General features: G+C 45.7%; 1 protein-coding gene across 2 annotated transcripts in view; it reads right to left on the bottom strand.

The window, feature by feature from the left end:
- Nucleotides 1-25,489, bottom strand: part of RFWD3 (ring finger and WD repeat domain 3) — a 63,726-nt gene extending 38,237 nt beyond the window's left edge. Inside the window, exons 1-5 of one of the 2 annotated variants that reach the window (XM_074968318.1) lie at nt 25,358-25,489; nt 7,585-7,975; nt 5,101-5,321; nt 2,809-2,876; nt 2,532-2,729 (exon numbers count right to left, since the gene is read on the bottom strand). In XM_074968318.1, the coding sequence (XP_074824419.1) occupies nt 2,532-2,729; nt 2,809-2,876; nt 5,101-5,321; nt 7,585-7,973 (876 nt within the window). In that variant the 5' untranslated portion in view covers nt 7,974-7,975; nt 25,358-25,489. Of the gene's footprint in view, nt 1-2,531; nt 2,730-2,808; nt 2,877-5,100; nt 5,322-7,584; nt 7,976-24,454; nt 24,584-25,357 lie in introns of those variants that run through there. The other variant, XM_074968317.1, reaches the window with a different exon arrangement.
- Nucleotides 25,490-27,400: the final 1,911 nt, after the last annotated feature.

Genomic DNA, 27,400 nt, shown 5'->3' with positions numbered 1-27,400 from the left:
CATCCCAAAATGCCATTGGCCTTCTTGGCAACAAGGGCACACTGTTGACTCATATCCAGCTTCTCGTCCACTGTAACCCCTAGGTCCTTTTCTGCACAACTGCTGCCGAGCCATTCGGCCCCTAGTCTGTAGCGGTGCATGGGATTCTTCTGTCCTAAGTGCAGGACTCTGCACTTGTCCTTCTTGAACCTCAGATTTCTTTTTGGCCCAATACTCTAATTTGTCTGGGGCCCTCTGTATCCTATCCCTACCCTCCAGCGTATCTACCTCTCCTCCCACTTCAGTGTCATCTGCAAACTTGCTAAGGGTGCAACCCACACCATCCTCCAGATCATTTATGAAGATATTGAACAAAACCGGCCCCAGGACCGACCTTTGGGGCACTCCACTTGATACTGGCTGCCAACTAGACATGGAGCCATTGATCACTACCCATTGAGCCCAACAATCTAGCCAGCTTTCTATCCACCTTAGAGTCCATTCATCCAGCCCATACTTCTTTAACTTGCTGACAAGAATACTGTGGGAGACCGTGTCAAAAGCTTTGCTAAAGTCAAGGAACAACACATCCACTGCTTTCCCCTCATCCACAGAGCCAGTTATCTCGTCATAGAAGGCAACTGGATTACTCAGGCATGACTTGCCCTTGGTGAATCCATGTCGACTGTTCCTGATCACTTTCCTCTCCTCTAAGTGCTTCAGAATTGATTCCTTGAGGACCTGCTCCATGATTTTTCCAGGGACTGAGGTGAGGCTGACTGGCCTGTAGTTCCCAGGATCCTCCTCCTTCCCTTTTTTAAAGATGGACACTACATTAGCCTTTTTCCAGTCGTCCGGGACCTCCCCTGATCGCCATGAGTTTTCAAAAGATAATGGCCAATGGCTCTGCAATCACATCTGCCAACTCCTTTAGCACTCTCGGATGCAGCGCATCCGGCCCCATGGACTTGTGCTCGTCCAGCTTTTCTAAATAGTCCCGAACCACTTCTTTCTCCACAGAGGGCTGGTCACCTCCTCCCCATGCTGTGCTGCCCAGTGCAGCAGTCTGGGAGCTGACCTTGCTCGTGAAGACAGATGCAAAAAAAGCATTGAGTACATTAGCTTTTTCCACATCCTCTGTCACTAGGTTGCCTCCCTCATTCAGTAAGGGGCCCACGCTTTCCTTGACTTTCTTCTTGTTGCTAACATACCTGAAGAAACCCTTCTTGTTACTCTTAACATCTCTTGCTAGCTGCAACTCCAGGTGTTATTTGGCCCTCCTGATTTCATTCCTACATGCCCGAGCAATATTTTTATACTCTTCCCTGGTCATTTGTCCAATTTTCCACTTCTTGTAAGCTTCTTTTTTGCGCTTAAGATCAGCAAGGATTTCACTGTCAAGCCAAGCTGGTCGCCTGCCATATTTACTATTCTTTCTACACATCGGGATGGTTTGTCCCTGTAACCTCAATCAGGATTCTTTAAAATACAGCCAGCTCTCCTGGACTCCTTTCCCCCTCATGTTATTCTCCCAGGGGATCCTGCCCATCAGTTCCCTGAGGGAGTCAAACTCTGCTTTTCTGAAGTCCAGGGTCCGTATTCTGCTGCTCTCCTTTCTTCCCTGTGTCAGGATCCTGAACTTGACCATCTCATGGTCACTGCCTCCCAGGTTCCCATCCACTTTTGCTTCCCCTACTAATTCTTCCCGGTTTGTGAGCAGCAGGTCAAGAAGAGCTCTGCCCCTCGTTGGTTCCTCCAGCACTTGCACCAGGAAATTGTCCCCTACACTTTCCAAAAACTTCCTGGATTGTCTGTGCACTGCTTTATTGCTCTCCCAGCAGATATCGGGGTGATTGAAGTCTCCCATGAGAACCAGGGCATGCGATCTAGTAACTTCCGTGAGTTGCCGGAAGAAAGCCTCGTCCACCTCATCCCCCTGGTCCGGTGGTCTATAGCAGACTCCCACCACGACATCACCCTTGTTGCTCACACTTCTAAACTTAATCCAGAGACTCTCAGGTTTTTCTGCAGTTTCATACTGGAGCTCTGAGCAGTCATACTGCTCCCTTACATACAGTGCAACTCCCCCACCTTTTCTGCCCTGCCTGTCCTTCCTGAACAGTTTATACCCATCCATGACAGTACTCCAGTCATGTGAGTTATCCACCAAGTCTCTGTTATTCCAATCACATCATAATTCCTTGACTGTGCCAGGACTTCCAGTTCTCCCTGCTTGTTTCCCAGGCTTCTTGCATTTGTGTACAGGCACTTGAGGTAACTAGCTGATTGTCCCTCTTTCTCAGTATGAGGCAGGAGCCCTGCCCCCTCGCGCGCTCCTGCTCGTGCTTCCTCCCGGTATCCCACTTACCTCAGGGCTTTGGTCTCCTTCCCCCAGTGAACCTTGTTTAACAGGCTGAAATGGTGGACTTTTTGTACAGTATTTAAAACCCTGATGTCATTCCCTTCTGAATAATAATTCTTAATTATGGTCACATTTGGACCAGAGGCTACCTGAGAGCAAGTCTGTTCCAACACAAAAGCGTACGCTTTACCTGAGGGCATTTTCCTGCCTGTCCCTTAAGCCACCTTACGATGCAAGTGTATCCAAACAGGTGTCCACACCGCAATGCTGAGAGCCGGTGCTCCCCAGCATTAGTCCATTGCTCAAAGCAGATGGCACAGGTGTCCCCTTCTTCCTCATCCAGTGGTACAGTGGGAACTGTCACATCAGGTTTCTTTAGAGGAGTTCTCTGAAACAACAACAAAGATCAGACAAATGCAATATTTGCCATCTTTATTCTCTGTCCAAGGACTGTTGGTTCACTTTACCTGTTTGTGCTGGACTTCTGCTTCTTCAGCATCACGACCTTCATGCTCTGGTGGGACCTGATCAGAAACTTCAGAGCAGACATGAAAAAAAGGAAGAATAATTTATTTGAACTGGTGAACTCTCTTCCTTGGGTTCTAGTCTGAATTTTCTTTTGCAACTTTAGTATTCTAGGACATCAGAACAAGCATTGATGCAGTAACTAATGTGGATTGCAAACAAAAACTTTACTCCACATACTAGAAGTATAAATGATGATATGTACTGAAGCAAAAAGATAATTAATTAGCACAATCAACAAAGTGTTTTTGTAACACCTTCATAAATCATTGAAATGAAAGGCTGGAAAGGACATTGAGAGGTCATCTAGTCCAGCACTCTGTGCTGAGGCAGGACCAAGTAAATCTAGACCATCCCTGAAAGGTGTTTGTCCAACCTGTTTTTAATCCTCCAATGATGGGGATTCCATAACCAAAACACTGAAAGCCTATTCCAGAATTTAACTACCCTTAGAGTTAGAAAGTTTTTCTTAATATCTAACCTACATCTCCCTTGCTCCAGATTAAGCCCATTACTTCTTATCATACCTTCAGTGGACATGGAGAGCAATTGATCACTGTCCTCTTTATAAGAGTTCTTAACATATCTGAGGAGGTATCAGCCTTCCCCCATCAGTCTTTTCTGAAGTCTAAACGTGCCCAGGTTTTTAAATCTTTTTCCACTGGCCAGGTTTTCTAAACCTTTCATCATTTTTCTTGCCCTCTTCTGGAATCTCTCCAATTTATCTACATATTTCCTGAAGTGTGCCACCCAGAACTGAAAACAGCACTCCAGCTGAGGCCTCATCAGACCTGTGTAGAGTGGAACAATTACATTCATGTGTCTTACCTACCCTCCAGAATGATATTAACCTTTTTCACAATCGCAGCACGCTGCTGACTTGTTCAATTTGTGATCCACTATAGCCCCCAGATCCTTTTCAGCAGTACTACCATCTCATCAGTAACTCCCCATTTTGTAGTTGTGGATTTTATTCTTACTTTTAAGAGTAGTACTTTGCACTTGTATTTATTGAATTTAATCTTGCTGATTTTAGACTACTACTTTAATTTGTTGAGGTCATTTTGAATGCTAATCCTGTCCTCCGAAGGGCTTGCAACCCCAGTGTAGTGTCAAAAGTTTTATAAGCACACGCTCCACTCCATTATCCAAGTCATTAGTGAAAATGTTGACTAGTACCAGACTCAAGACTGACTCCTGCAGGACCTCACAACATACACCCTCCCACACACAATTTAATAGCCAACAACTGATCTTATTTTTACTGATCCTAAGTGTTCACTCTGGAATTTGGAGGTAGAGTAGGGATGTTATGTGGGTACCTGAAGATTAATTAAGAGGACAGCAAAAAAAAAAAAAAAAGCAAGCTCTGGAAGGGAGAACAAAAGAGAGCAAAAGAGAGGGGAGGGGCAAAATGATGCAGCTATCCCTTGGTAATGAGATAGGTGGGTTAAGATTGATACCCTGTAAAATCTCCCAGGAGACAACTGCAAGGTGTTTGTTTTTTGTGTAATAAAATTTAAGAATCTCATTCCCCTACTGCCCACATCCTCTTACCTTTCAAGATCAAGTATTTTCTGTCAATCTCTTGAAACGCACAAATTGTATAGATTGAGCATTATTATATTTATTATAAAAGAGAAAAACTAAGGGGTTCATGAACATTTTTGAATAAGGAACACCAACCCGAAAAGGTTGAAAAACACCGAGTGATCCACTAAGTAAGCCACTATCCCCAAAGCAGGTAAGGGAAGGGAAGTTACATGGAGCAAGGAATAACTACTTGAAGCAGATGAATTTCTCAGCAATAAAAAAATCCTGGGCCAGATCCTCCACTGTAAATTGGTTTCGCTGGTTTACAATAATTAATTGAGGCCTTCTGTTTTGGAGATGATCCTTGATAATAAAGATCGGGGGAGGAAGGAGAACTGCAGAAAGTAGAAAATAGAATAATCTCTAAATTAGCTATTTTGAAGCAGATTTTCAGGAGGCATCACTGGGTATGTAAACAGCTTAAAAAAAAAAAACTTGTTCAAGATTATATTCATGCACTGCTGCATTATGGCAGCAACCCATCCATGTCAGCCATGACCATACTGATCTTAGACCTTTGAAGCTCTGTTGTAAAGCTTGAAAAGATTCTCTATGAAATGTTGTCCTGTCTGACAGTGGAAATGCAGTGAGAGGAATTTCTGGCATTTCAGAGCGCCCAGTGATGTGAAACCAGCACAAACCTCCCAAACTGGCAGCTATGGGTGCCGCCTCCCGGGGTACTGCCACATCCTCCTCCTCAGTGGAGCTGCTGCTGTCAGAGTCGCTCAGCTCCAAGGTCTCCTCTGAACTGTGACCACTGTTGCCAACTGGAAGATGCAAAGTCTCCAGTGGTGGAGATGCTGCTGTGGTTGATCCTTGGGTCCTGCTGACCATGAAATAACTATCCAGTGGTGCCCTGGGCCTGAAAAGCAAGGAGTAAAACCTACAGTGTTTCTTCATATTAATTATTGCAGGTAAAACATACAGGAGAAAATTCTAATCATTTCTTTGCCACAAACCCAAGGCTCTGTTTATCGACATAAGGGATACAACCAAACTGACCAAGAAATGTCTCACCCAGAACAGCATCAATCCCCAGGCAGGGCAGTGAATTAACAACTCTAAGAAGCAAACATGACATGCAACTATGATAGTGCTTCACCGCTTGGGTCTAGAAAATGCAGGTGCCTGATCTGCCTCTACTTAGAAGGAATATTTTTTTTGCATGGTTGGAAAGGAGGAAAACAAGATGTGGTGCACTTGACTCTGTCTCATTATCTAGCTCTTATGAGCAGATCCTAGAGCGCTTTACGAAGGAGGTCAGTATCATCCCTCAGTGCCTTATTTTCACCATCTGTAAAATGGAGGTAAAGTGACTCAAAAGGCAGGAAGTATGGTGCATGAGTTATTACCCAGCTGAGCCACCTTGGCTGATTTTTCACCACTAGACTTTGCTTTTTTTGATTTATCAAATGAACTCATCATCGGGTCCCCAGATGAAGTCACAGTATTTAGAAACAAATTGGCTGTTTATAATCAGACTCCCATCCCTTAAATTAATTTATGCCCCTCACAAAAACCCATTTTTTCCTTTAATCAGCATTGCAAGATTGTGGCATGGCAAAAATATGTACCAAACTACTTTACAATAATGATTAGACTGAAGAAAGCTTATGCTACTTTACTTGCCAATCCAAAAAAAAAAAAAATCGTTCAGTTGCAAGTACAATTTTGCAAGACTGCGTAATTGCCCAGCGGCCTGCATATGCGGAAGTGAATTACGTCTACAGGAGAGAGCATACTGTACAGATGTGTTTAGTCACTTGGGGTGAGATCCTGGCCCCAGTGAAATCAATGGCCAAACTTCCACTGACTTGAATAGAGCCAGGATTTAACCCACAGTACTTAGAATGGATCTGCACAGCCAAAACGTAAAAAGAGATAAACATGAAAATCTCTGCTGATGGGCCCCCCCCTGAAGCTAAGGTACGGGTGGCACTCAGCATAGAATTAAGCTTTAAACTTTTTCAAATTTTTTTTGCACTGTTTGCTGAAGGGGACTGTCATAAGCATACAACTAAGGGTAGTATAAAATCCCTCCTTTACCTGTAAGGGGTTAAGAAGCTCAGATAACCTAGTTGGCACCTGACCAAAAGGACCAATAAGGGGAGAAGATGCTTTCAAATCTGTGGGGGAAGGTTTTTGTTGTGTTTCTGTGTGTTCTCTCCGAGACAAAGAGAGAGACCAAGCAAGTAATCCAGCTCCTACTGAATGATACATCTAAAATTACAGAAATAGTAAGTAATAGCAAGGAAATGCATTAGAGTACCTTTTTCTTTTAGCTTGTGGATTTTCCCTAGGCTAAAAGGGAGGTTTTTTCCTGGGGGGTTTTTTTTTTTTTGCAACCAAGTTTTTGCTTAGAGGGGAATCCTCTGTGTTTTGAGTCCGATTACCCTGTAAAATTACCTTCCATACTGATTTTACAGAGGTGCTTCTTTTATTTTTTCTTTATAATAAAGTTCTGCTTTTAAGAACCCGATTGGTTTTTAGTGTCCTAAAAACCCAAGGGTCTGGTCTGTGCTCACCTTGTTTACCTATCTGGTTGGTAGATTATTCTCAAGCCTCCCCAGGAAAGGGGGTGAAGGGGCTTGGGGGGATATTTTGGGGAAACAGGAACTCCAAGTGGTCCTTTCCCTGAATCTTTGTCTAAGTCACTTGGTGGTGGCAGCAGTACTCATCCAAGGACAAGGAAGGATTTGTGCCTTGGGGAAATTTTTAACCTAAGATGGTAGAAATAAGCTTAGGGGGACTTTCATGCAGGTCCCCACATCTGTACCCTCGAGTTCAGAGTGGGGAGGGAACCCTGACAGGGACACTGAATGCTGTGCTTTACAAGCATAAAGCTATGTCTGTAAGCATTTCTGGAACACTTATCACAGTATCTAAGCAGCAAGTGAAGAGTCTTGCCAAAAAGCATGGATTCCCAGAAGAGAGTAAAGAGCAGATGAGAAGAATCACACTATTACCTACTAGGGTAATTGAAAACTTGGGATGCACAGGTGGGCTGCACTGAGCTTTCCAGAGTGCAGCATAACATAGGAAGCATGACACTTTCGATTTCACCTAAAGTGAAATCATTAAGTTGGGGGAAAAAGCACTCAGACTTGACTCCATTTCAGTTTTACCTGGTACTGATTGTCCTCTGGGATCCACCACCTCTTCGTCGCCGGCGAGTTCTCCTTGTTGGTGGCTGTCGTGTGATCTGTTGTGCAGCCTGTAGTCGAAACAGCTCCAATACCCCATGCAGCCTCTGCAGCCCATCCAGGCTAGGGGCAGCGTGCAACTGGGGGTTAGACTCAGCAACTGTCACTACTTCATCAGCACCGGAGACCACAATGACTTCTTCATCAGCAGGAGGCACCACAATGCTTTCTGCCTCATCACTAGGCACTGGAGAGTTGGATGGCAGTGACAGTAGAGCATGACCGGAGGCCTCTGTGGGAAATGCCTCATGGTGCTCCACAGAATAAGTAACTGCTGGCTGGAGATCCACTTCCATTTCTTCCTGTGCCATTTCTGAGAAAGGTATGGGATGGAGAAAACAAAGATGTGGGATTAGTGCAAACACTTGTACACAAAAAGAAAAGGAGTACTTGTGGCACCTTAGAGACTAACCAATTTATTTGAGCATAAGCTTTCGTGAGCTACAGCTCACTTCATCGGATGCATACTGTGGAAAGGGTGCAAGATCTTTTTATACAAACAAAGCATGAAAAAATACCTCCCCCCACCCCACTCTCCTGCTGGTAATAGCTTATCTAAAGTGATCACTCTCCTTACCATGTGTATGATAATCAAGGTGGGCCATTTCCAGCACAAATCCAGGGTTTAACAAGAACGTCTGGGGGGGGGGGGGGGTAGGAAGGAAAAAACAAGGGGAAATAGGTTACCTTGCATAATGACTTAGCCACTCCCAGTCTTTATTCAAGCCTAAGTTAATTGTATCCAATTTGCAAATGAATTCCAATTCAACAGTCTCTCCCTGGAGTCTGGATTTGAAGTTTTTTTATTGTAATATCGCAACTTTCATGTCTGTAATCGCGTGACCAGAGAGATTGAAGTGTTCTCCGACTGGTTTATGAATGTTATAATTCTTGACATCTGATTTGTGTCCATTTATTCTTTTACGTAGAGACTGTCCAGTTTGACCAATGTACATGGCAGAGGGGCATTGCTGGCACATGATGGCAGATATCACATTGGTAGATGTGCAGGTGAACGAGCCTCTGATAGTGTGGCTGATGTTACAGCAGACTGGACTTCTATACCGAGTGCTTCCGCCGACGTGCACGGGCTGAAATTGTGGAAAAGCAGCATCACTTGCCCCATAACCTCAACCGTGCGGAACAAAATGCCATCCACAGCCTCAGAAACAACTCTGACATCATAATCAAAAAGGCTGACAAAGGAGGTGCTGTTGTTATCATGAATAGGTCGGAATATGAACAAGAGGCTGCTCGGCAGCTCTCCAACACCACTTTCTACAAGCCATTACCCTCTGATCCCACTGAGAATTACCAAAAGAAACTACAGCATTTGCTCAAGAAACTCCCTGAAAAAGCACAAGATCAAATCCACACAGACACACCCCTGGAACCCCGACCTGGGATATTCTATCTACTACCCAAGATCCATAAACCTGGAAATCCTGGGCCCCCCCCCATCATCTCAGGCATTGGCACCCTGACAGCAAGAATGTCTGGCTATGTAGACTCCCTCCTCAGGCCCTACGCTACCAGCACTCCCAGCTATCTTTGAGACACGACTGACTTCCTGAGGAAACTACAATCCATCAGTGATCTTCCTGATTACACCATCCTGGCCACTAGGGATGTAGAAGCCCTCTACACCAACATTCCACACAAAGATGGACTACAAGCCGTCAAGAACATTATCCCCAATAAGGTCACGGCTAACCTGGTGGCTGAACTTTGTGACTTTGTCCTTACCCGTAACTATTTTACATTTGGACAATGTATACCTTCAAATCAGCGGCACTGCTATGGGTACCCGCATGGCCCCACAGTATGCCAACATTTTTATGGCTGACTTAGAACAACGCTTCCTCAGCTCTCGTCCCCTAACGCCCCTACTCTACTTGCGCTATATTGACGACATCTTCATCATCCGGACCCATGGAAAAAAGCTCTTGAGGAATTCCACCATGATTTCAACAATTTCCATCCCACCATCAACCTCAGCCTGGTCCAGTCCACACAAGAGATCCACTTCCTGGACACTACAGTGCTAATAAACGATGGTCACATAAACACCACCCTATACCAGAAACCTACTGACCGCTATTCCTACCTACATGCCTCCAGCTTTCACCCTGACCACACCACACGATCCATCGTCTACAGCCAAGCTCTGCGATACAACCGCATTTGCTCCAACCCCTCAGACAGAGACAAACACCTACAAGATCTCTATCAAGCATTCTTACAACTACAATACCCACCTGCGGAAGTGAAGAAACAGATTGATAGAGCCAGAAGAGTTCCCAGAAGTCACCTACTACAGGACAGACCTAACAAAGAAAATAACAGAACGCCACTAGCCGTCACCTTCAGCCCCCAACTAAAACCCCTCCAACGCATTATTAAGGATCTACAACCTATCCTGAAGGATGACCCAACACTCTCTCAAATCTTGGGAGACAGACCAGTCCTTGCCTACAGACAGCCCCCCAACCTGAAGCAAATACTCACCAGCAACTACATACCACACAACAGAACCACTAACCCAGGAACCTATCCTTGCAACAAAGCCCGTTGCCAACTGTGCCCACGTATCTCTTCAGGGGACACCATCACAGGGCCTAATAACATCAGCCACACTATCAGAGGCTCGTTCACCTGCACATCCACCAAGGTGATATATGCCATCATGTGCCAGCAATGCCCCTCTGCCATGTACATTGGTCAAACTGGACAGTCTCTACGTAAAAGAATAAATGGACACAAATCAGATGTCAAGAATTATAACATTCATAAACCAGTCGGAGAACACTTCAATCTCTCTGGTCACGCAATCACAGACATGAAAGTTGCGATATTACAACAACAACAAAAAAAAACTTCAAATCCAGACTCCAGCGAGAGACTGTTGAATTGGAATTTGCAATTGGATACAATTAACTTAGGCTTGAATAAAGACTGGGAGTGGCTAAGTCATTATGCAAGGTAACCTATTTCCCCTTGTTTTTTCCTACCCCCCCCCCCCCAGACGTTCTTGTTAAACCCTGGATTTGTGCTGGAAATGGCCCACCTTGATAATCATACACATTGTAAGGAGAGTGATCACTTTAGATAAGCTACTACCAGCAGGAGAGTGGGGTGGGGGGAGGTATTTCTTCATGCTTTGTGTGTATAAAAAAAATCTTGTACACTTTCCACAGTATGCATCCGATGAAGTGAGCTGTAGCTCACGAAAGCTTATGCTCAAATAAATTGGTTAGTCTCTAAGGTGCCACAAGTACTCCTTTTCTTTTTGCAAATACAGACTAACACGGCTGTTACTCTGAAACGTGTACACAAGTCCATACTTCAAGTAAGGTACAGACACATTTGACTCATGCCAGCACAAAGACACACGCTGACTGCAATATCCTTTAGGATTAAGATCCAGTGCTTCTTAGAGTCCATTTCTCTGGCAGCTGAGATGATTTGAGAATTCCAGTTTAACAGTCCTTGGATTTATATATCAGTTGGTTGAGGGCTAGACAAAGCATTTTCAGAATCCTCGACTCTGGAAATCTCTGACCCAACACAGCCCGAGTTCTCTAGCCTCATGGACACATTGCAAGTCCTGTCTATTCAAATTAGCCTTTTGATGGGAGTAGGTGAGTTAGGAAGTTCTTCCTGGTATCTTTGTTAGCTAATACATATTTACAGATTATTTTTGTATTTTGGGGTAGAGAGTTTGGCAGATGCTACGTATTTAAACCCCCCTTAAAAAAAAAAAAAGAGTGCTACATCAGTCTACAGTGCTTTACAAATAATAATATATATGGCCCTTAGTATCTTTAATCTATGATCTCAAAGGATCTTGTATCTGAGCATCTCAATATGATCATCATCACAGAAATGCCTGTAAATAAATATTAATAAAGCACCACACACATGGCAGAGGACTCACAATGTTCATTTTTGGGATAGGTTTCTTTCTCTCTCTTTTTTTTTTTTTTATAAATAGAGTTTCCTAGTAAATGAATGAGATTCAGTTAAGGTAACAAGTTCACCATGAACCTCACCTGGCTGCGCCATCTATTGTGCATACACCACCTTATGTTCACTAGTATTGTATAAACCTAAGCAGTATACTCTAGCAATACCTCCAATCATGACACTGTTGATATCATCAGCCCCTTTATATGCCATATGTAGGTACATACTCCTATTGAGAGTGAATTTCATTGCAAAATTTCATATATATCAATGTAGGGTTTTTGGGAGACAGGAATGTTAATTAAAAACAATCATATTAAAAACTCAGGAAATGCAGATTTCTGATTAACTCTCAAGAATGAGCATACAGACTACTTTAACTCTGTTCCCATAGCTATGCTTTAAAAAATTAAGGAACTTGTTAGGATATAGATATTCAGGCCTGTCTGTAAAGGCCTATGCTCTAAGAATTTAGGTGTATTCTTATCACTTGGCTAGTTATAGAGGTATAAAAGAAAGAATCAAAAATCACTGTCTGCCAGTATAAGGGCCTTCTCTTACTGTGACAGTCTGAGGCCCTGTTGTTAGGCTAAGGCCTTTGGCTAAGCAACAGAGGCAGCCATAAGCTGGGAAGCGACCGGTCACATCCTCACATTTCAACCTAGTCACATTGAAATAAGGTGCTATTGAGCTGTTAGGAATACAATCCTGTCCTGATAATGCCGATCGCCTCCAGAGAAAGGGAAGTGCCTAGAAGATGTAAAAGGAAACTTAGTCTGATAGCATCCTGTCTGGCAAGAACCCACTTATCAATAGCTGGGATGTGAAATCCTCACTTTTGTATTATTTTATCATTATAGTTCCCACTTTGCTATTGTTTGTCTGTATAATCTCGGTCTGGTTCTGTGATTGTTCCTGTCTGCTGTATAATTAATTTTGCTGGGTGTAAACTAATTAAGGTGGTGGGATATAATTGGTTACGTAATCATGTTACAATATGTTAGGATTGGTTAGTTAAATTTCAGGAAAATGATTGATTAAGGTATAGCTAAGCAGAACTCAAGTTTTACTATATAGTCTGCAGTCAGTCAGGAAGTGAGTGTGGGTGTGTGTGAGGGAAACAGGAACAGGGAATGGGGGTGAAGAAATTGGAATCATGTTTAGCTAAAGGGGGAAATGGGAACAGGGACACAGGTAAGCCTCTGTGGTGTCAGAGCTGGGAAGAGGGACATTAAGAAAGGAAACTGGAATCATGCTTGCTGGAAGTTCACCCCAATAAACATCGAATTGTTTGCACCTTTGGACTTCGGGTATTGTTGCTCTCTGTTCATGTGAGAAGGACCAGAGAAGTAAGTGGGTGAAGGAATAAGCCACCTAACAGAACTCATTCTATTTTATTTATAGAGACAAGCTCGGTGAGGGAATCTCTTTCAATGGACCAACATCCAATGGTGAGAGACAAGTCTTTGAGTTTACACAGAGGGTTAGGGTTTTGATTTAGTTGGGGTTGGTCCTGCTGCGAGCAGGGGGTTGGACTAGATGACCTCCTGAGGTCTCTTCCAACCCTAATCTTCTAGGATTCTCCAGTTTCATTATATTAGTGCCCACAAAACCACATTGTGACTACGGCATTCTAGTTTATATTAATTCTGGATTTCTTCATGGTCGTAGAGAGCACAAACAAGAATTTTACAAATTCCTGGTTAGACAAATAGCATACTTAAGACAATTTATTAAGGGCCCCTGTCAAGGTTTCTTCCCCACTCTGAACTCTAGGGTACAGATGTGGGGACCTGCATGAAAGACCCCCTAAGCTTATTCTTACCAACTTAGGTTAAAGACTTCCCCAAGGTACAAACTTTGCCTTGTCCTTGAACTGTATGCTGCCACCACCAAGCGTCTTACACAAAGACCAGGGAAAGAGCCCACTTGGAGTCGTCTTCCCCCGATATATCCCCCCCCCCCCCAAGCCCTACACCCCCTTTCCTGGGGAAGGCTTGATAAGAATCCTCACCAATTTGTACAGATGAACACAGACCCAAACCCTTGGATCTGAAGAACAATGAAAAATCAATCAGGTTCTTAAAAGAAGAATTTTAATTAAAGAAGAGGTAAAAGAATCACCTCTGTAAAATCAAGATGGTAAATACCTTACAGGGTAATCACACTAAAACACAGAGAATCCCTCTAGGCAAAACCTTAAGTTACAAAAAGACACAAAAGCAGGAATACACATTCCATTCAGCACAGCTTATTTTACCAGCCATTAAACAAAAGGAAATCTAATGCATTTCTAGATAGATTACTTACTAATCGATAGGGGCTGTGAGGCTGCATTCCTGATCTGTTCCCAGCAAAAGCATCACACAGCCAGACAGACACCCTTTGTTCCCCCTCCCCCCCAGATCTGAAAGTATCTCGTCCTCTCATTGGTCATTTTGGGTCAGGTGCCAACGAGGTTACCTTAGCTTAACCCTTTACAGGTGAAAGGGTTTTGCCTCTAGCCTGGAGAGATTTTATAGCACTGTATACAGAAAGGTGGTTACCCTTCCTTTTATTTTTATGACACGCCCCCCAAATCACAGATAGGGTGGAACACTGGCTGTGATTTTTTCCTGGAGCTCTAGGAGAAAACAGAGTTAATAAGACACATGCACCTCTAAATAGACTACCAACAATATTTTCCACATCTCAAGGACGATTTTAACCAGTTGATTCTGAGAAATTTTCACAGGAGACCGCATCTGCCACTTTGTTAGAAGCTCCTAAAATGTGTTGTATGTTGAAATCAAAATTTGGAGAGCTAAACTCCACCGAATAAGTTTTTTGTTATTTCCCTTGGCGGTATGAAGCCACTGTAGCGCAGCATGGTCGGTTTGCAGGTGGAAATGCCGTCCCCAAACGTATGGGCGTAGCTTTTCCAGAGCGTAGACAATGGCGTAACATTCCTTTTCACTGATTGACAGCTTCTGGCTTAGAAACACAACAGGACGGAACTCTTGATTTGGTCCTTCCTGCATTAAGACTGCTCCCACACCACGCTCGGATGCATCTGTGGTTACTAGGAACAGTTTGTCAAAGTCTGGAGCCCTTAGTACAGGGTCAGACATGAGTGTCGCTTTAAGCTGGTTTAAGGCCCTCTGACACTCTTCAGTCCACTGAACTGCATTTGGCTGTTTCTTTTTGGTTAGGTCTGTCAGTGGGGCAGCGATTTGGCTGTATTGCGGTACAAATTGCCTGTAATATCCAGCCAAGCCTAAGAAGGATTGGACCTGTTTCTTTGACTTTGGGACAGGCCACTTTGGCCTTTAGGTGGTTGACAGTTCCTTGACCCACCTGGTGTCCAAGGTACATCACTCTGTTTAGGCCTATTTGACACTTCTTAGCCTTAAACAGTTAGTCCTGCCTCCCTTATGCGCTCGAAGACTTTTTGTAGATGTTCCAGGTGATCTGCCCAGGAATTCGAAAATATGGCCACATCGTTAAGGTAGGAAACTGCATATTCTCCCAATCCTGCTAGGAGACCATCTACAAGTCTTTGAAAGGTGGCGGGTACATTCTGCAGCCCGAAAGGGAGCACATTAAATTCATACAGCCCGAAATGCGTGATGAAGGCTGACCTTTCCTTGGCTGATTCATCTAGCGGTACCTGCCAGTACCCCTTGGTTAAATCCAAGGTAGAGATGAACTGGGCTCGTCCCAGTTTCTCCAATAGTTCATCTGTATGTGGCATTGGATGGTTGTCTGGGCGAGTTACAGCATTTAGCTTACGGTAGTCCATGCAAAAAAGTATCTCCCCATCTGGTTTGGGAACTAGAACCACTGGAGATGCCCGTGCACTGCCAGAGGGACGGATTACATCCATCTGTAGCATATCCTGGATCTCCTGTTCTATAGCAGTTTTAGCTTGAGGAGACACCCGGTAAGGCTGGGCTCCAATTGGGTGAGCATTACCTGTGTCAGTGGAGTGGTATGCCCGTTCAGTCAGCGCTGGGGTAGCTGAGAATGTCGGCACATAGCTAGTGCACAGCTCCTTGGTCTGGTATCGCTGCATACGCCCAAGGGTCATGGAGAGGTTCACCTCTTCCACGCCACCATCACTTTTCCCTTCATAGTAGACACGTTCAGGCCACTCAGTGTCATCTCCTCCCTGGACTGTAAACTGACAAACGTTTAATTCTCTGGAATAAAAGGACTTTAGAGAATTAATATGGTACACCTTAGGCTTTCAGTTTGAGGTGGGGAATGTTATGAGATAATTAACAGCTCCCAGGCGCTCTTGGACCTGAATGGCCCTTCTCACGACGCTTCCATTTTATGGGCCTGGAGCGCCTTTAAGACCATTCCCTGATCCCCTACTTTGAAGGAACGCTCTCTGGCATGTTTATCATACTAGGCTTTTTGCTCTTTTTGAGCATCCTTTAGGTTTTCTTTAGCAAGGGCTAAAGAGGTTCGGAGGGTGTTTTGTAGGTTGGTTACAAAGTCCAGAATGTTAGTTCCTGGAGAAGGTGTAAATCCCTCCCATTGCTGCTTCACGAACTGGAATGGTCCCTTAACCTCGCGATCATATAGAAGTTCAAATGGTGAAAACCCTAAACTGGGATGGGGTACAGCTCTGTAGGCAAAGAGCAACCCTGCAACCCTAGGTCCCAATCATTGGAGTGCTCATTTACGAATTTACATATCATGGCCCCCAAAGTTCCATTAAACTTCTCCACCATGCCATTTGTTTGATGATGGTAAGGGGTAGCAACCAAGTGATTCACCCCATGAGCTTCCCAAAGGCTTTCCATAGTTCCTGCCAAGAAATTAGTTCCTGCATCTGTGAGGATGTTGGAGGGCCAACCTACCCTGGCAAAAATGTCCGTTAGTGCCCGACACACACTTTTAGTCCTCGTGTTGCTTAGAGTTACTGCTTCTGGCCATCGGGTGGCAAAATCCATGAAAATCAGTATGTACTGCTTTCCTCTGGGTGTCTTTTTCGGAAAAGGACCCAGAATATCCACAGCTACTCGCTGAAATGGAACCTCAATGATGGGGAGTGGCTGGAGAGGGGCTTTGACCTGGAATTGGGGTTTTCCCATTCTTTGGCACACCTCACAAGACTGGATATAGGTAGAAACATCCTTGCCCATTCCCTCCCAGTGGAACGACTTTCCCAAATGGTCTTTGGTTCTGTTCACCCCAGCACGGCCACTAGGATGATCGTGGGCTAAGCTTAATAGCTTTATGCACTACTTAATTGGAACTACCAACTGTCTCTGAGGATGCCAGTTTTCCTGGTGTCCACCAGAAAGAGTTTCCTTGTATAAAAGTCTTCTTTCTACAACAAACCTGGATCAATTAGAAGAGCCGAGAGGCGGTGGGTTGCTCCGTGCCGCCGTCCAAGCTCTCTGCAGGCTTTCATCTGCTTCCTGTTCAGTCTGGAACCGTTCCCTTGATGCTGGAGACATCAGTTCCTCATTGGATTGTGGGCCTGGGCTTGGTCCCTCGGGAAGCGATGCAGGTGATGGGGCTGTTTCCGTTGACTGTGAACCGCTCTCCGTTGGTGCACTATGTTGGGGTTCAGGCTCTGGCTGAGACTCTTGTGTAGGGTTATCTGCTGCTGCCAGTGCAGGTTCGGTGGGGCCTTCTGGTGTTGGGGTTGCAAGTACTGGATTCAGTGCTGCCAATGGTTCTGGTGCAGGTTGTTCTGCCGGTTCCGGCTCTGTCTGGGTCTCTGGGATTGGATCCACTACTGCTGTTGCAGACGTGGGCATGAGGTCCAGTTCCACCACCCCGACCAGGTCCTGGTAGAAGTTTCTGGACTACAGCTAGGTGTGACAGCTTGCTTAGCCTGGCTGCGGGTGACCATTCCCACCCTCTTGGCTAGCTTCACATGATTGGCCAAGTCTTCCCCCAACAGCATGGGGTTGGGATAATCATCATAGACTGTAAAAGTCCATGTTCCTGACCAGCCCTTGTACTTGACCGGCAACTTGGCTGTAGGCAAGTCCAAAGAGTATGACTTGAAGGGTTGAATCATCACTTGGACCTCTGGGTTGATTAAATTGGGGTCCACTAAGGAAGTATGGAGAGCCGACACTTGTGCTCCATTGTCCCTCCACGCTGTGACCTTCTTCCCGTCCACACTCACAGTTTCCCTCCGCTCTGAGGGTATCTGGGAAGCATCGGGGCCTGAGAACCTCTGGTGTGATTCCGGTGCAACAAACTAATCTGTTGGGGTTCTTGGGGCAGTTGGCCTTTACATGCCCCGGCTCGTTACATTTAAAACATCGTCCAGCTGACGGGTCACTGGGGCGAGGTGGGTTGCTGGAGAACGGTGTGGCGGGACGATAAGGTGTCTGGAGTGTTCCTTGGGGTGTAGTTGGGGCCTTGGGCTGCCCCTGGTAGTAGGGTGTGGTCTGAGGTTGTCCTTTCTTGTATCTGCTCCAACTGCGACCAGGGTTGTTGTTCTCTCCTCCCGTTTTGTTCCGGTTTGCCCCGCCTCTCTGGCGGTCTGGGACTGCTCATATTGATCAGCATAAGAAGCAAGACTTCCTCCTGAGTCCATTTTCTTATCCCATAAACACTGTTTTATATCATCTTTGGACATATTCAGGAATTGCTCCTGTATCATCAAATCCCGCATTCCTCCAAAGCTAGTTACAGCCCGTCCATTGAGCCATTTATCAAACAGATCTGTCATCTGGTTTACATAAGCCACACTACTTAGTCCAGGTCCTCTCTTAGGGGCTCTAAATTTTACCCTGTAAGTTTCAGGTGTAACTTGAAATTGCTTTAAAACCAAATCCTTGAATTTATTATAGTCAGAAGCCTCCGCAATAGGCACCTTATTGAATATGTCCAGAGCTCTTCCAGTCAATTTTATGATGAATGTGGTCATCTTGTGAGCTTCAGAAATTTGATGGACTGTGCACAGTCTCTCAAAGGTGAGAAAATATTCAGCAATATCACTGGATTCATCATACTGTGGACATAGTCGCTCCCATTTGTGGATTGTTGGGGAAGGATTGTTAGGGTTATTCGGTATATTCTGCTGAGCCTTTGCCTTCTCCATCTCCAGTGCATGCTTCCTCTCTTTTTTTCTTCTCCATCTCTTTTTCCTTTTCCTCCATAGCTCTCCTGTGGGCAGCCTCCTGGGCTTTCTCTGCCTCCATACCTCTCCTGTGGGCAGCCTCCTGGGCTTTCTTATCGAGTTGTTTTAATTCAACCATTCTCTTTTCCTTCTAGTCTGGTTAACACCAGTTTATGTTGAGCCTTGCTGTCTGTCATCCTAGCCTCTCTGTTTTTAAATTTTCTTTACACCTGAGAGTTAGAAAGAAAAACAACAAAACAAAAACCTGGCTTGGAAAATTTTGCTGTGCTGTAACCTGATATCCCCGCCTCCTTCCCCCCCCCTTTTTTAAACCTTTCTGATAGCTCTTCTCAGCCTACAGAAAATCCTTTTGTTATGCCTGCTACTCTGTCCCCCAGGCAGACAGACAGACTCTACAGCTGCAATCACCTTTTACAAAACCTTTTAAAATCATGCTGTCCTTCTGGTTCAAAATGATCCCACCGCTCTGCCACCATGTCAAAGTTCCTTCCCCACTCTGAACTCTAGGGTACAGATAGAGGGTCTTTCATGCAGGTCTCCACAAGCTTATTCTTACCAGCTTAGGTTAAAAACTTCCCCAAGGTACAAACTTTGCCTTGTCCTTGAACTGTATGCTGCCACCACCAAGCGTCTTACACAAAGACTAGGGAAAGAGCCCACTTGGAGTCGTCTTCCCCCGATATATCCCCCCCAAGCCCTACACCCCCTTTCCTGGGGAAGGCTTGATAAGAATCCTCACCAATTTGTACAGGTGAACATAGACCCAAACCCTTGGATCTGAAGAACAATGAAAAATCAATCAGGTTCTTAAAAGAAGAATTTTAATTAAAGAAAAAGGTAAAAGAATCACCTCTGTAAAATCAGGATGGTAAATACCTTACAGGGTAATCACATCCAAAACATAGAGAATCCCTCTAGGCAAAACCTTAAGTTATAAAAAGACACGAAAGCAGGAATATACATTCCATTCAGCACAGCTTATTTTACCAGCCATTAAACAAAAGGAAATCTAACGCATTTCTAGCTAGATTACTTACTAATAGGGGTTGTGAGGCTGCATTCCTGATCTGTTCCCAGCAAAAGCATCACACAGCCAGACAGACACCCTTTGTTCCCCCTCCCCCTCCAGATCTGAAAGTATCTCGTCCTCTCATTGGTCATTTTGGGTCAGGTGCCAATGAGGTTACCTTAGCTTCTTAACTCTTTACAGGTGAAAGGGTTTTGCCAACAGGAATTTTATAGTACTGTATACAGGAAGGTGGTTACCCTTCCCTTTATATTTATGACAGCCCCAATTCTGCAGGATACTGAGGGCACTCTGCACTTTTCTGGAGGTACTCAGAACCTCTCTGATCAGGCTCAATGATCCCAGATGTCAGTCAATTACCCGAATGTCATTAGGCAGCTCTAATGTCTCTCCATATACACACTACATACATACTACCCAGGATCATGAAATTAATGTACTTACAGGGAGAAAGCAAAGATTAGCACCGCAACAGCATAGCACACTTGTTTTACACAAATCTCTCTCATACGAACTAGAAGATCAACGCTCTATGTTGCACATTTGAGATACTCTCCATGCAAAGGAGAGAAGATGGGAGGCTGGTATTTCTACAAAGGATAGAAAGGTATGGCAGTCTGGGTCTTTGAGAATTGCAACATTGCATGTCCTGTGTTTCTTATAGCTTGTCTGTTTTAATACTAAGGTTCTTGAAAGGTAATATGTATTAAATCTACATATACATTCCTGCAACCTTAACTTATCCAACAAAAAACTTTACCTTTAAATAATGACAGGTTCCAGAGTAGCAGCTGTGTTAGTCTGTATCTGCAAAAAGAACAGGAGTACTTGTGGCACCTTAGAGACTAACAAATTTATTACAGCCCATGAAAGCTTATGCTCTAATAAATTTGTTAGTCTCTAAGGTGCCACAAGTACTCCTGTTCTTTTTTCCTTCAAAGTTAATTCAACTGAATTAAACAGTTTCAATTCATACAAATGTATGTAGAGGAATAGGATGGAATCCTCTTCTATATGATATAACTTCGGCTATATAATACAGATGATTCCATTTTAGAATAAAGGAATCCCTAGTGAAATTCAAACAATATTTTAAATAAGTTGTCTTAGAGGGAAAATATAAAAACTTGTTAGATCAGTCATATCCTTTATGACGCTTGCTATTTTCTTTAATGCTATCCAAACACTGCCTCAATAGGACTTTAAAATATTTACAATACTGAGTGTTTCAAACTCCTCTTCAGTAAGAGGAAGTTCTCAGCTTGACCAATAGAGAAAAGTTACTATGTTAAAATAAGTTTCAGAGTAGCAGCCGTGTTAGTCTGTATTCACAAAAAGAAAAGGAGTACTTGTGGCACCTTAGAGAAATGCTCAAATAAATCTGTTAGTCTCTAAGGTGCCACAAGTACTCCTCTTCTTTTTATGTTAAAATACAAATTCCATGGCTTTTGCTGTATCCTGCAAAACATGACTAGATTAGACCATCAACCTAGAAATGAATTTCATCTTAAAGTTAAGTCTACCAACCTGTTGTGAAGAGCCTGTACAATGTAAACACAGAAGACCTGGCAGAGCTAACTCCATGTCACTTCAAAAGTCACTTCTATCACAGAAACTGATTGAAGCTAAGTAACTGCATGTAAGAACAGGCACATGAATACAAATATTAGGAAAAACTCCCTATATTTTCCACTGACCGTGATATGTAATTTTAGCTACCTTTAGAAAGGGAGAATGAAGCACCACACATAGAAAAACAGATTATTAGGGTTGGAAGAGACCTCAGGAGGTCATCTAGTCCAATCCCCTGCTCAAGGCAGGACCAACAGTTGTTTATCATCTGTTCAATAGATATTTCAATGCAGCCAGCTAGCACTGAAATACTTCAACAAAGTTACTTTGGCACTGTGACATTGCACTCGATGTTTTATGGAAATATGCTAATAAGTGTGAATATAATGTAACTGGAATAGGCTTCATGCAAATGGTCTCTTTTAAGGTATCATTACAAAGCTTATAATCTACTGTGTTATTCCTATTTGTAGGGTTCATCCTATTTGAAGGGTTTCTACAGGTATGTTACCAACAAAAAGGTGGTCAGGGAAAGTGTGGGCCTCTTACTGAATGGGGGAGGCAACCTAGTGACAGAGGATGTGGAAAAAGCTAATGTGTCAGTGCTTTTTTTGCCTCTGTCTTCACGAACAAGGTCAGCTCCCAGACTACTGCACTGGGCAGCACAGTATGGGGAGGAGGTGACCAGCCCTCTGTGGAGAAAGAAGTGGTTCGGGACTATTTAGAAAAGCTGGACAAGCACAAGTCCATGGGGCCGGATGCACTGCATCGGAGGGTGCTAAAAGAGTTGGCGGACATGATTGCAGAGCCATTGGCCATTATCTTTGAAAACTCATGGCGTTCGGGGGAGGTCCCGGACGACTGAAAAAAGGCTAATGTAGTGCCCATCTTTAAAAATGGGAAGGAGGAGGATCCGGGGAACAACAGGCCAGTCAGCCTCACCTCAGTCCCTGGAAAAATCATGGAGCAGGTTTTCAAGGAATCAACTTTGAAGCACTTAGAGGAGAAGAAAGTGATCAGGAACAGTCAGCATGGATTCACCAAGGGCAAGTCATGCCTGACTAACCTAATTGCTTTCTATGATGAGATAACTGGCTCTGTGGATGAGGGGAAAGCAGTGGACACCTTATTCCTTGACTTTAGCAAAGCTTTTGATACGGTCTCCCACAGTACTCTTGCCAGAAAGTTAAAGTAGTATGGGCTAGGTGAATGGATAGAAAGATGGCTAGATGGTCAGACTCAACGGGTAGTGGGCAATGGCTCCATGTCTAGTTAGCAGCCGGTATCAAGCGGAGCTCCCAAGGGTCAGTCCTGGGGCCGGTTTTGTTCAATATCTTCATTTATGATCTGGAGGATGGCGTGGATTGCACCCTCAGCAAGTTTGCAGATGACACTAAACTGGGAGGAGTGGTAGATACGCAGGAGGGTAGGGATATGATACAGAGGGACCTAGACAAATTAGAGGATTGGGCCAAAAGAAATCTGATGAGGTTCAACAAGGACAAGTGCAGAGTCCTGCACTTAGAAAGGAAGAATCCCATGCACCGCTACAGACTAGGGACCAAATGGCTCGGCAGCACTTCTGCAGAAAAGGATCTCGGGTGGACAAGAAGCTGGATAGGAGTCAACAATGTGCCCTTGTTGCCAAGAAGGCTAAAGGCATTTTGGGCTGTAGGAGTATTGCCAGCAGATCGAGGGACGTGATCACTCTCCTCTATTCGGCATCGGCGAGGCCTCATCTGGAGTACTGTGTCCAGTTTTGGGCCCCACACTTCAAGAAGGATGTGGAAAAATTGGAAAAGTCCAGCAGAGGGCAATAGAAATGATTAAGGGGCTGGAGCACATGACTTATGAGGAGAGGCTGAGGGAACTGGGGTTATTTGGTCTGCAGAAGAGAAGAATGAGGGGGGGATTTGATAGCAGGCTTCAACTACCTGAAGGGAGGTTCCAAAGAGGATGGATCTAGACTGTTCTCAGTGGTAGCAGATGACAGAACAAGGAGTAATGGTCTCAAGTTGTAGTGGGGGAGGTTTAGATTGGATATTAGGAAAAACCTTTTCACCAGGAGGGTGATGAAACACTGGACTGGGTTACCTAGGGAGGTGGTGGAATCTCCTTCCTTAGAGGTTTTTACAGTCACGCTTGACAAAGCCCTGGCTGGGATGATTTAGTTGGGGATTAGGTTCTGCTTTGAGCAGGGGGTTGGACTAGATGACCTCCCGAGGTTCCTTCCTACCCTGATATTCTATGTATGTATCATTCTTGTATACAAAGCTAGAAATATCAAGTATTACTTTAAAGTCCTATTATAACTATGCAAAGTGTGGGCCATTAATAATGGCTTGGTATCTTGAGGGCTCCCATTAACCAGGACAATTGGTTGTAAACGGCTCTATTTACTCCCAAACCTTCCTGGCAGGCCAACCCTGAAAGAATGGAGAATGAGGTCTTACAGTGACATGTGATCATGTCACCTGATTGATTTTCAGTGTCCTAAAAAACAGGGATTTGGTCTGTGATCACTTTGTTAACCTGTTGGTTGGTAGATTATTCTCAAGCCTCCCCAGGAAAGGAGGTGAAGGGGGGGAGATAGGGCTCCAAGTAGCCCCTCCCTGAATGTTTGTTTAAATCACTTGATGGTGGTGGCAGCAATACCACCCAAGGACAAGGAAAGGAATTCGTGCCTTGGGGAAGGTTTTAACCCACGCTGGTGGAATACAAGTTTAGGGGTCTTTCCTGCGGATCCCCACATCTGTACCCCAGAGTCAGAGTGGGGAGGGAGCCCGGACAGACAGCCCAGGCTCCGCTCAAACCCCACTAGCCAGCAGGGGGCGAGCAGCCACCGCACGCTCCCCGCACCGTCGGTTCGCACCCAGGCCCCCAGAGCCCGGGGGCCGCAGGGCCCCGATCGTCGGCTCCAGCGCCAGGCGCAGGGCCCGCTGTACGGGGCGCCCGTTCCGCCTCCAGGGGCCGCGCACCGCTCAGCGACGGGCCCGCGGACGTTACTGGCCCGCCTGGGGGCGCCGCGAGGGGCAGAGGCCGGCCCGGAGCACAGGAAAGAGCCCGGGGGCCCCCACGGGGCACAGTGCGTCGGCGCAGGCCCGGGCCCCCGGGGGCGCCGCACTCACCTGCAGCCGCGGGAGGGCTCGGGCTCGAGTTACCAACCGCCCCTAGAGAGGCGCCATGGCCTCCCGCCCAGCTCAATCTCCCCGCCGGCGCCTGACAGCCCGCCCCGCGGCCTCATTGGTGGCTACCACACTCACTGGCCAAACCCCTATTTCTATTGGGCGGTGTAATCTAACGTTATCAGCTCTTATTGGACACATTGGCTGCCAGTTTAGCGGGGGGGGAGAGAAAACTCGGGCGCCATTTTTATTGGCCAGAAGTCTGTCAATCACCTGGAGTGGGGGCGAGAACTCCGCCTGTGCCCTTTTGTGACTAGATGATCGGCCTGTCGATCAGAGGAAAAAGGAAGAGGCGGGACAAGGCCCCAGGAAGCACCTTTTGACAGGAGGAAGGAACTGCCTGTCAAATAAAAAGAAGGGGAAAGGAGCAAGTTCGAATGTTGTTGGCGGTAGAAAAGGCGCCGGGGAGGAGGTGCTAGAATCCCCAGCCTCGTCCCGCCCTCAGGGCCGAGGGGGAAAGGGGGCAGGGCCCAGGAACTAGCCACCAGCCACCAGCGAGAGCGCCTCTCCCAGCATGCAGCGCGCCTGGCGGACAGTGGTAGCTCCCGGCATGCCCCGCTCTGCCCCGGCGCGCGGCCGAGGTGAGGCCTCTCCGTCGCCGAGCCGCCCCCGCAGGCAGCCGGGGCTGGGCCCGTCCGCCGCGCGGCCGGAAGCGGGAGTGACGCCGCCGCACCCCGGGCAGAGCTAGAGCTGGCGCTGGCGCTGCCCGCTCCTGCCGGCCGGGCTGCTTCCTCCGGCGGGGCAGCGCCTCCGTTGGCGCGAGTCCGGCCACGGCCGCCGCCGCCGCCCCGTCGGGGCCTGTCGGGCGGGCAGGGGCCTGAGGCCGCTCGCGCGTGGCTTCCTTACCAGGCCGCTTTTCTCCGCCGGCCCGGCCAGCGGGAGCCCAGTCGCTCCCCACGTTCTGCTTCTGCGGCTCCTCAGCTGGTGCTCGCCGTTTCCTGCCGATTCGGAGCAGCTGCCCGACCCCCAGCGTGGCCGGCCGCGCGCAGACGTGGACCTCGGTGCCTTGGCCGCTGGCGGCCACGAGGGTGAAGGGTTCTGCTGTCTTCGTTTCAACGGAACGTTTAAAATGTCCCTAAACTCTCCGCTAAATTGTTACAGCCTGGGGACCACACCGCACTTCTTAAAGTGGTTCAAGACCTAGGGATGTGAAGCAGCGTGTGGAAGCGAATGACTCTTATTATTTATTGAGAGACCTGTAACACACAATTGTGGACTTTCCAAATATAAAAAAGTGCCAACTTCTTCTTCCTTAAAATTGAGGTACAGCTCTGCTCTTTTTCTGTTGGAGCCATCCCGTTGCAAGGTCAGCCTCCGCTGGGAGAGTGGGAAAGGTGATATTTGGCAAGGGACTCCCAAGTTGAGAGAATTTGTTTGGGAGGGTTAACGAATGTATTTTATAGAATCATAGAATATCAGGGTTGGAAGGGACCTCAGGAGGTCATCTAGTCCAACCCCCTGCTCAAAGCAGGAGCAACACCAACTAAATCATCCCAGCCAGGGCTTTGTCAAGCCTGACCTTAAAAACTTCTAAGGAAGGAGATTCCACCACCTCCCTAGGTAACGCATTCCAGTGTTTCACCACCCTCCTACTGAAATAGTGCTACCACTGAGAACAGCCAAGCTCCATCCTCTTTGGAATCCCGCTTCAGGTAGTTGAAGGCTGCTATCAAATCCCCCCTCACTCTTCTCTTCTGCAGACTAAACAAGCCCAGTTCCCTCAGCCTCTCCTTGTAAGTCATGTGCTCTAGACCCCTAATCATTTTTGTTGCCCTTCGCTGGACTCTCTCCAATGTATCCACATCCTTCTTGTAGTGTGGGGCCCAAAACTGGACACAGTACTCCAGATGAGGCCTCACCAATGTCGAATAGATGATGCTAAGCTTCGAGGAAAACACTTTCAGGATTTTGCAGGAGCTGAATTTAGATTTCCTGATGATAGGCACCTTTTAGAAATAAATATTGTCAGTGCCCACCAGTCCAGTATCCCCACCAAGGGCTTGTGATATCAGCTCTTTTGCACAGTCAGAGCCAGAATCATTTTTTTTTCCATGGGTCACAGCAGGAGGCATCGTTGGTTTTAGTTTGGAACTATTTTTAATTGGGCTGAAACAACACTAACTGAGGAAGAGTAGAGTGCACAAACAGAGGGGAGAGGAAAAGTAATTTAAAATAATTTATTTGCTAGTTACTCAACCTCCTCGAGGCTTCTATACTGTGGATAACCCTGCACAGGAAATTAATTAAATTTGAGTATTCCTTAAATGCCTGAAGTGTTACTGAGAGGTTTCAGAGTAGCAGCCGTGTTACTGACATGCTGCCTCCATCAAATGGCTGCTGCCCTGGCCTGTGTGTCCATGCTGCAGTACTCTGAGTTACCACAAAACTATTAGCACTATTTTGGGGGTGGCCAGAGAAGGAAATAATACTGTAAAGAGCTGGCTGGCTGTGTGAAGTTAAACTTCTCTGTGTCATGGGCCCTATAATGTTAACAGAGATTCTCCCATAGCTCAGTTGTTATGAGCTAGTGCTTTTGGATAAAATCCATCAGAGTTTTAACCCTGTTACCACAATGAAGTTCTGAGTAATCATGACTAGCAGTATAGTGACAACAAGAGAGTCCCAGGAGTGCCACTGATGTGTTAAAACCTCTGTTTTATATGCTGTTCTGTTTCAAATTCAACAGACAGACTTGGCCATCACTGACACTTGGTGGTGCCTGATGAGTGGCTACAAAGTGCCTCAAATAAAGAACATTTATTATTTAAAACACACATTTCAATAGCAGCATTAACATACACAGCGCTTTGCAAATGCCTAGATCACCTCCTGCATTTGGAATAGAGTAACTGGACAGCCTGGGTCTTTGATTTTACAAGAATGACCTAA

Source organism: Natator depressus, chromosome 12, assembly GCF_965152275.1.
Source record: "Natator depressus isolate rNatDep1 chromosome 12, rNatDep2.hap1, whole genome shotgun sequence".
Taxonomy (NCBI): domain Eukaryota; kingdom Metazoa; phylum Chordata; order Testudines; family Cheloniidae; genus Natator; species Natator depressus.
This window is presented reverse-complemented; position numbering and strand designations above follow the sequence as displayed.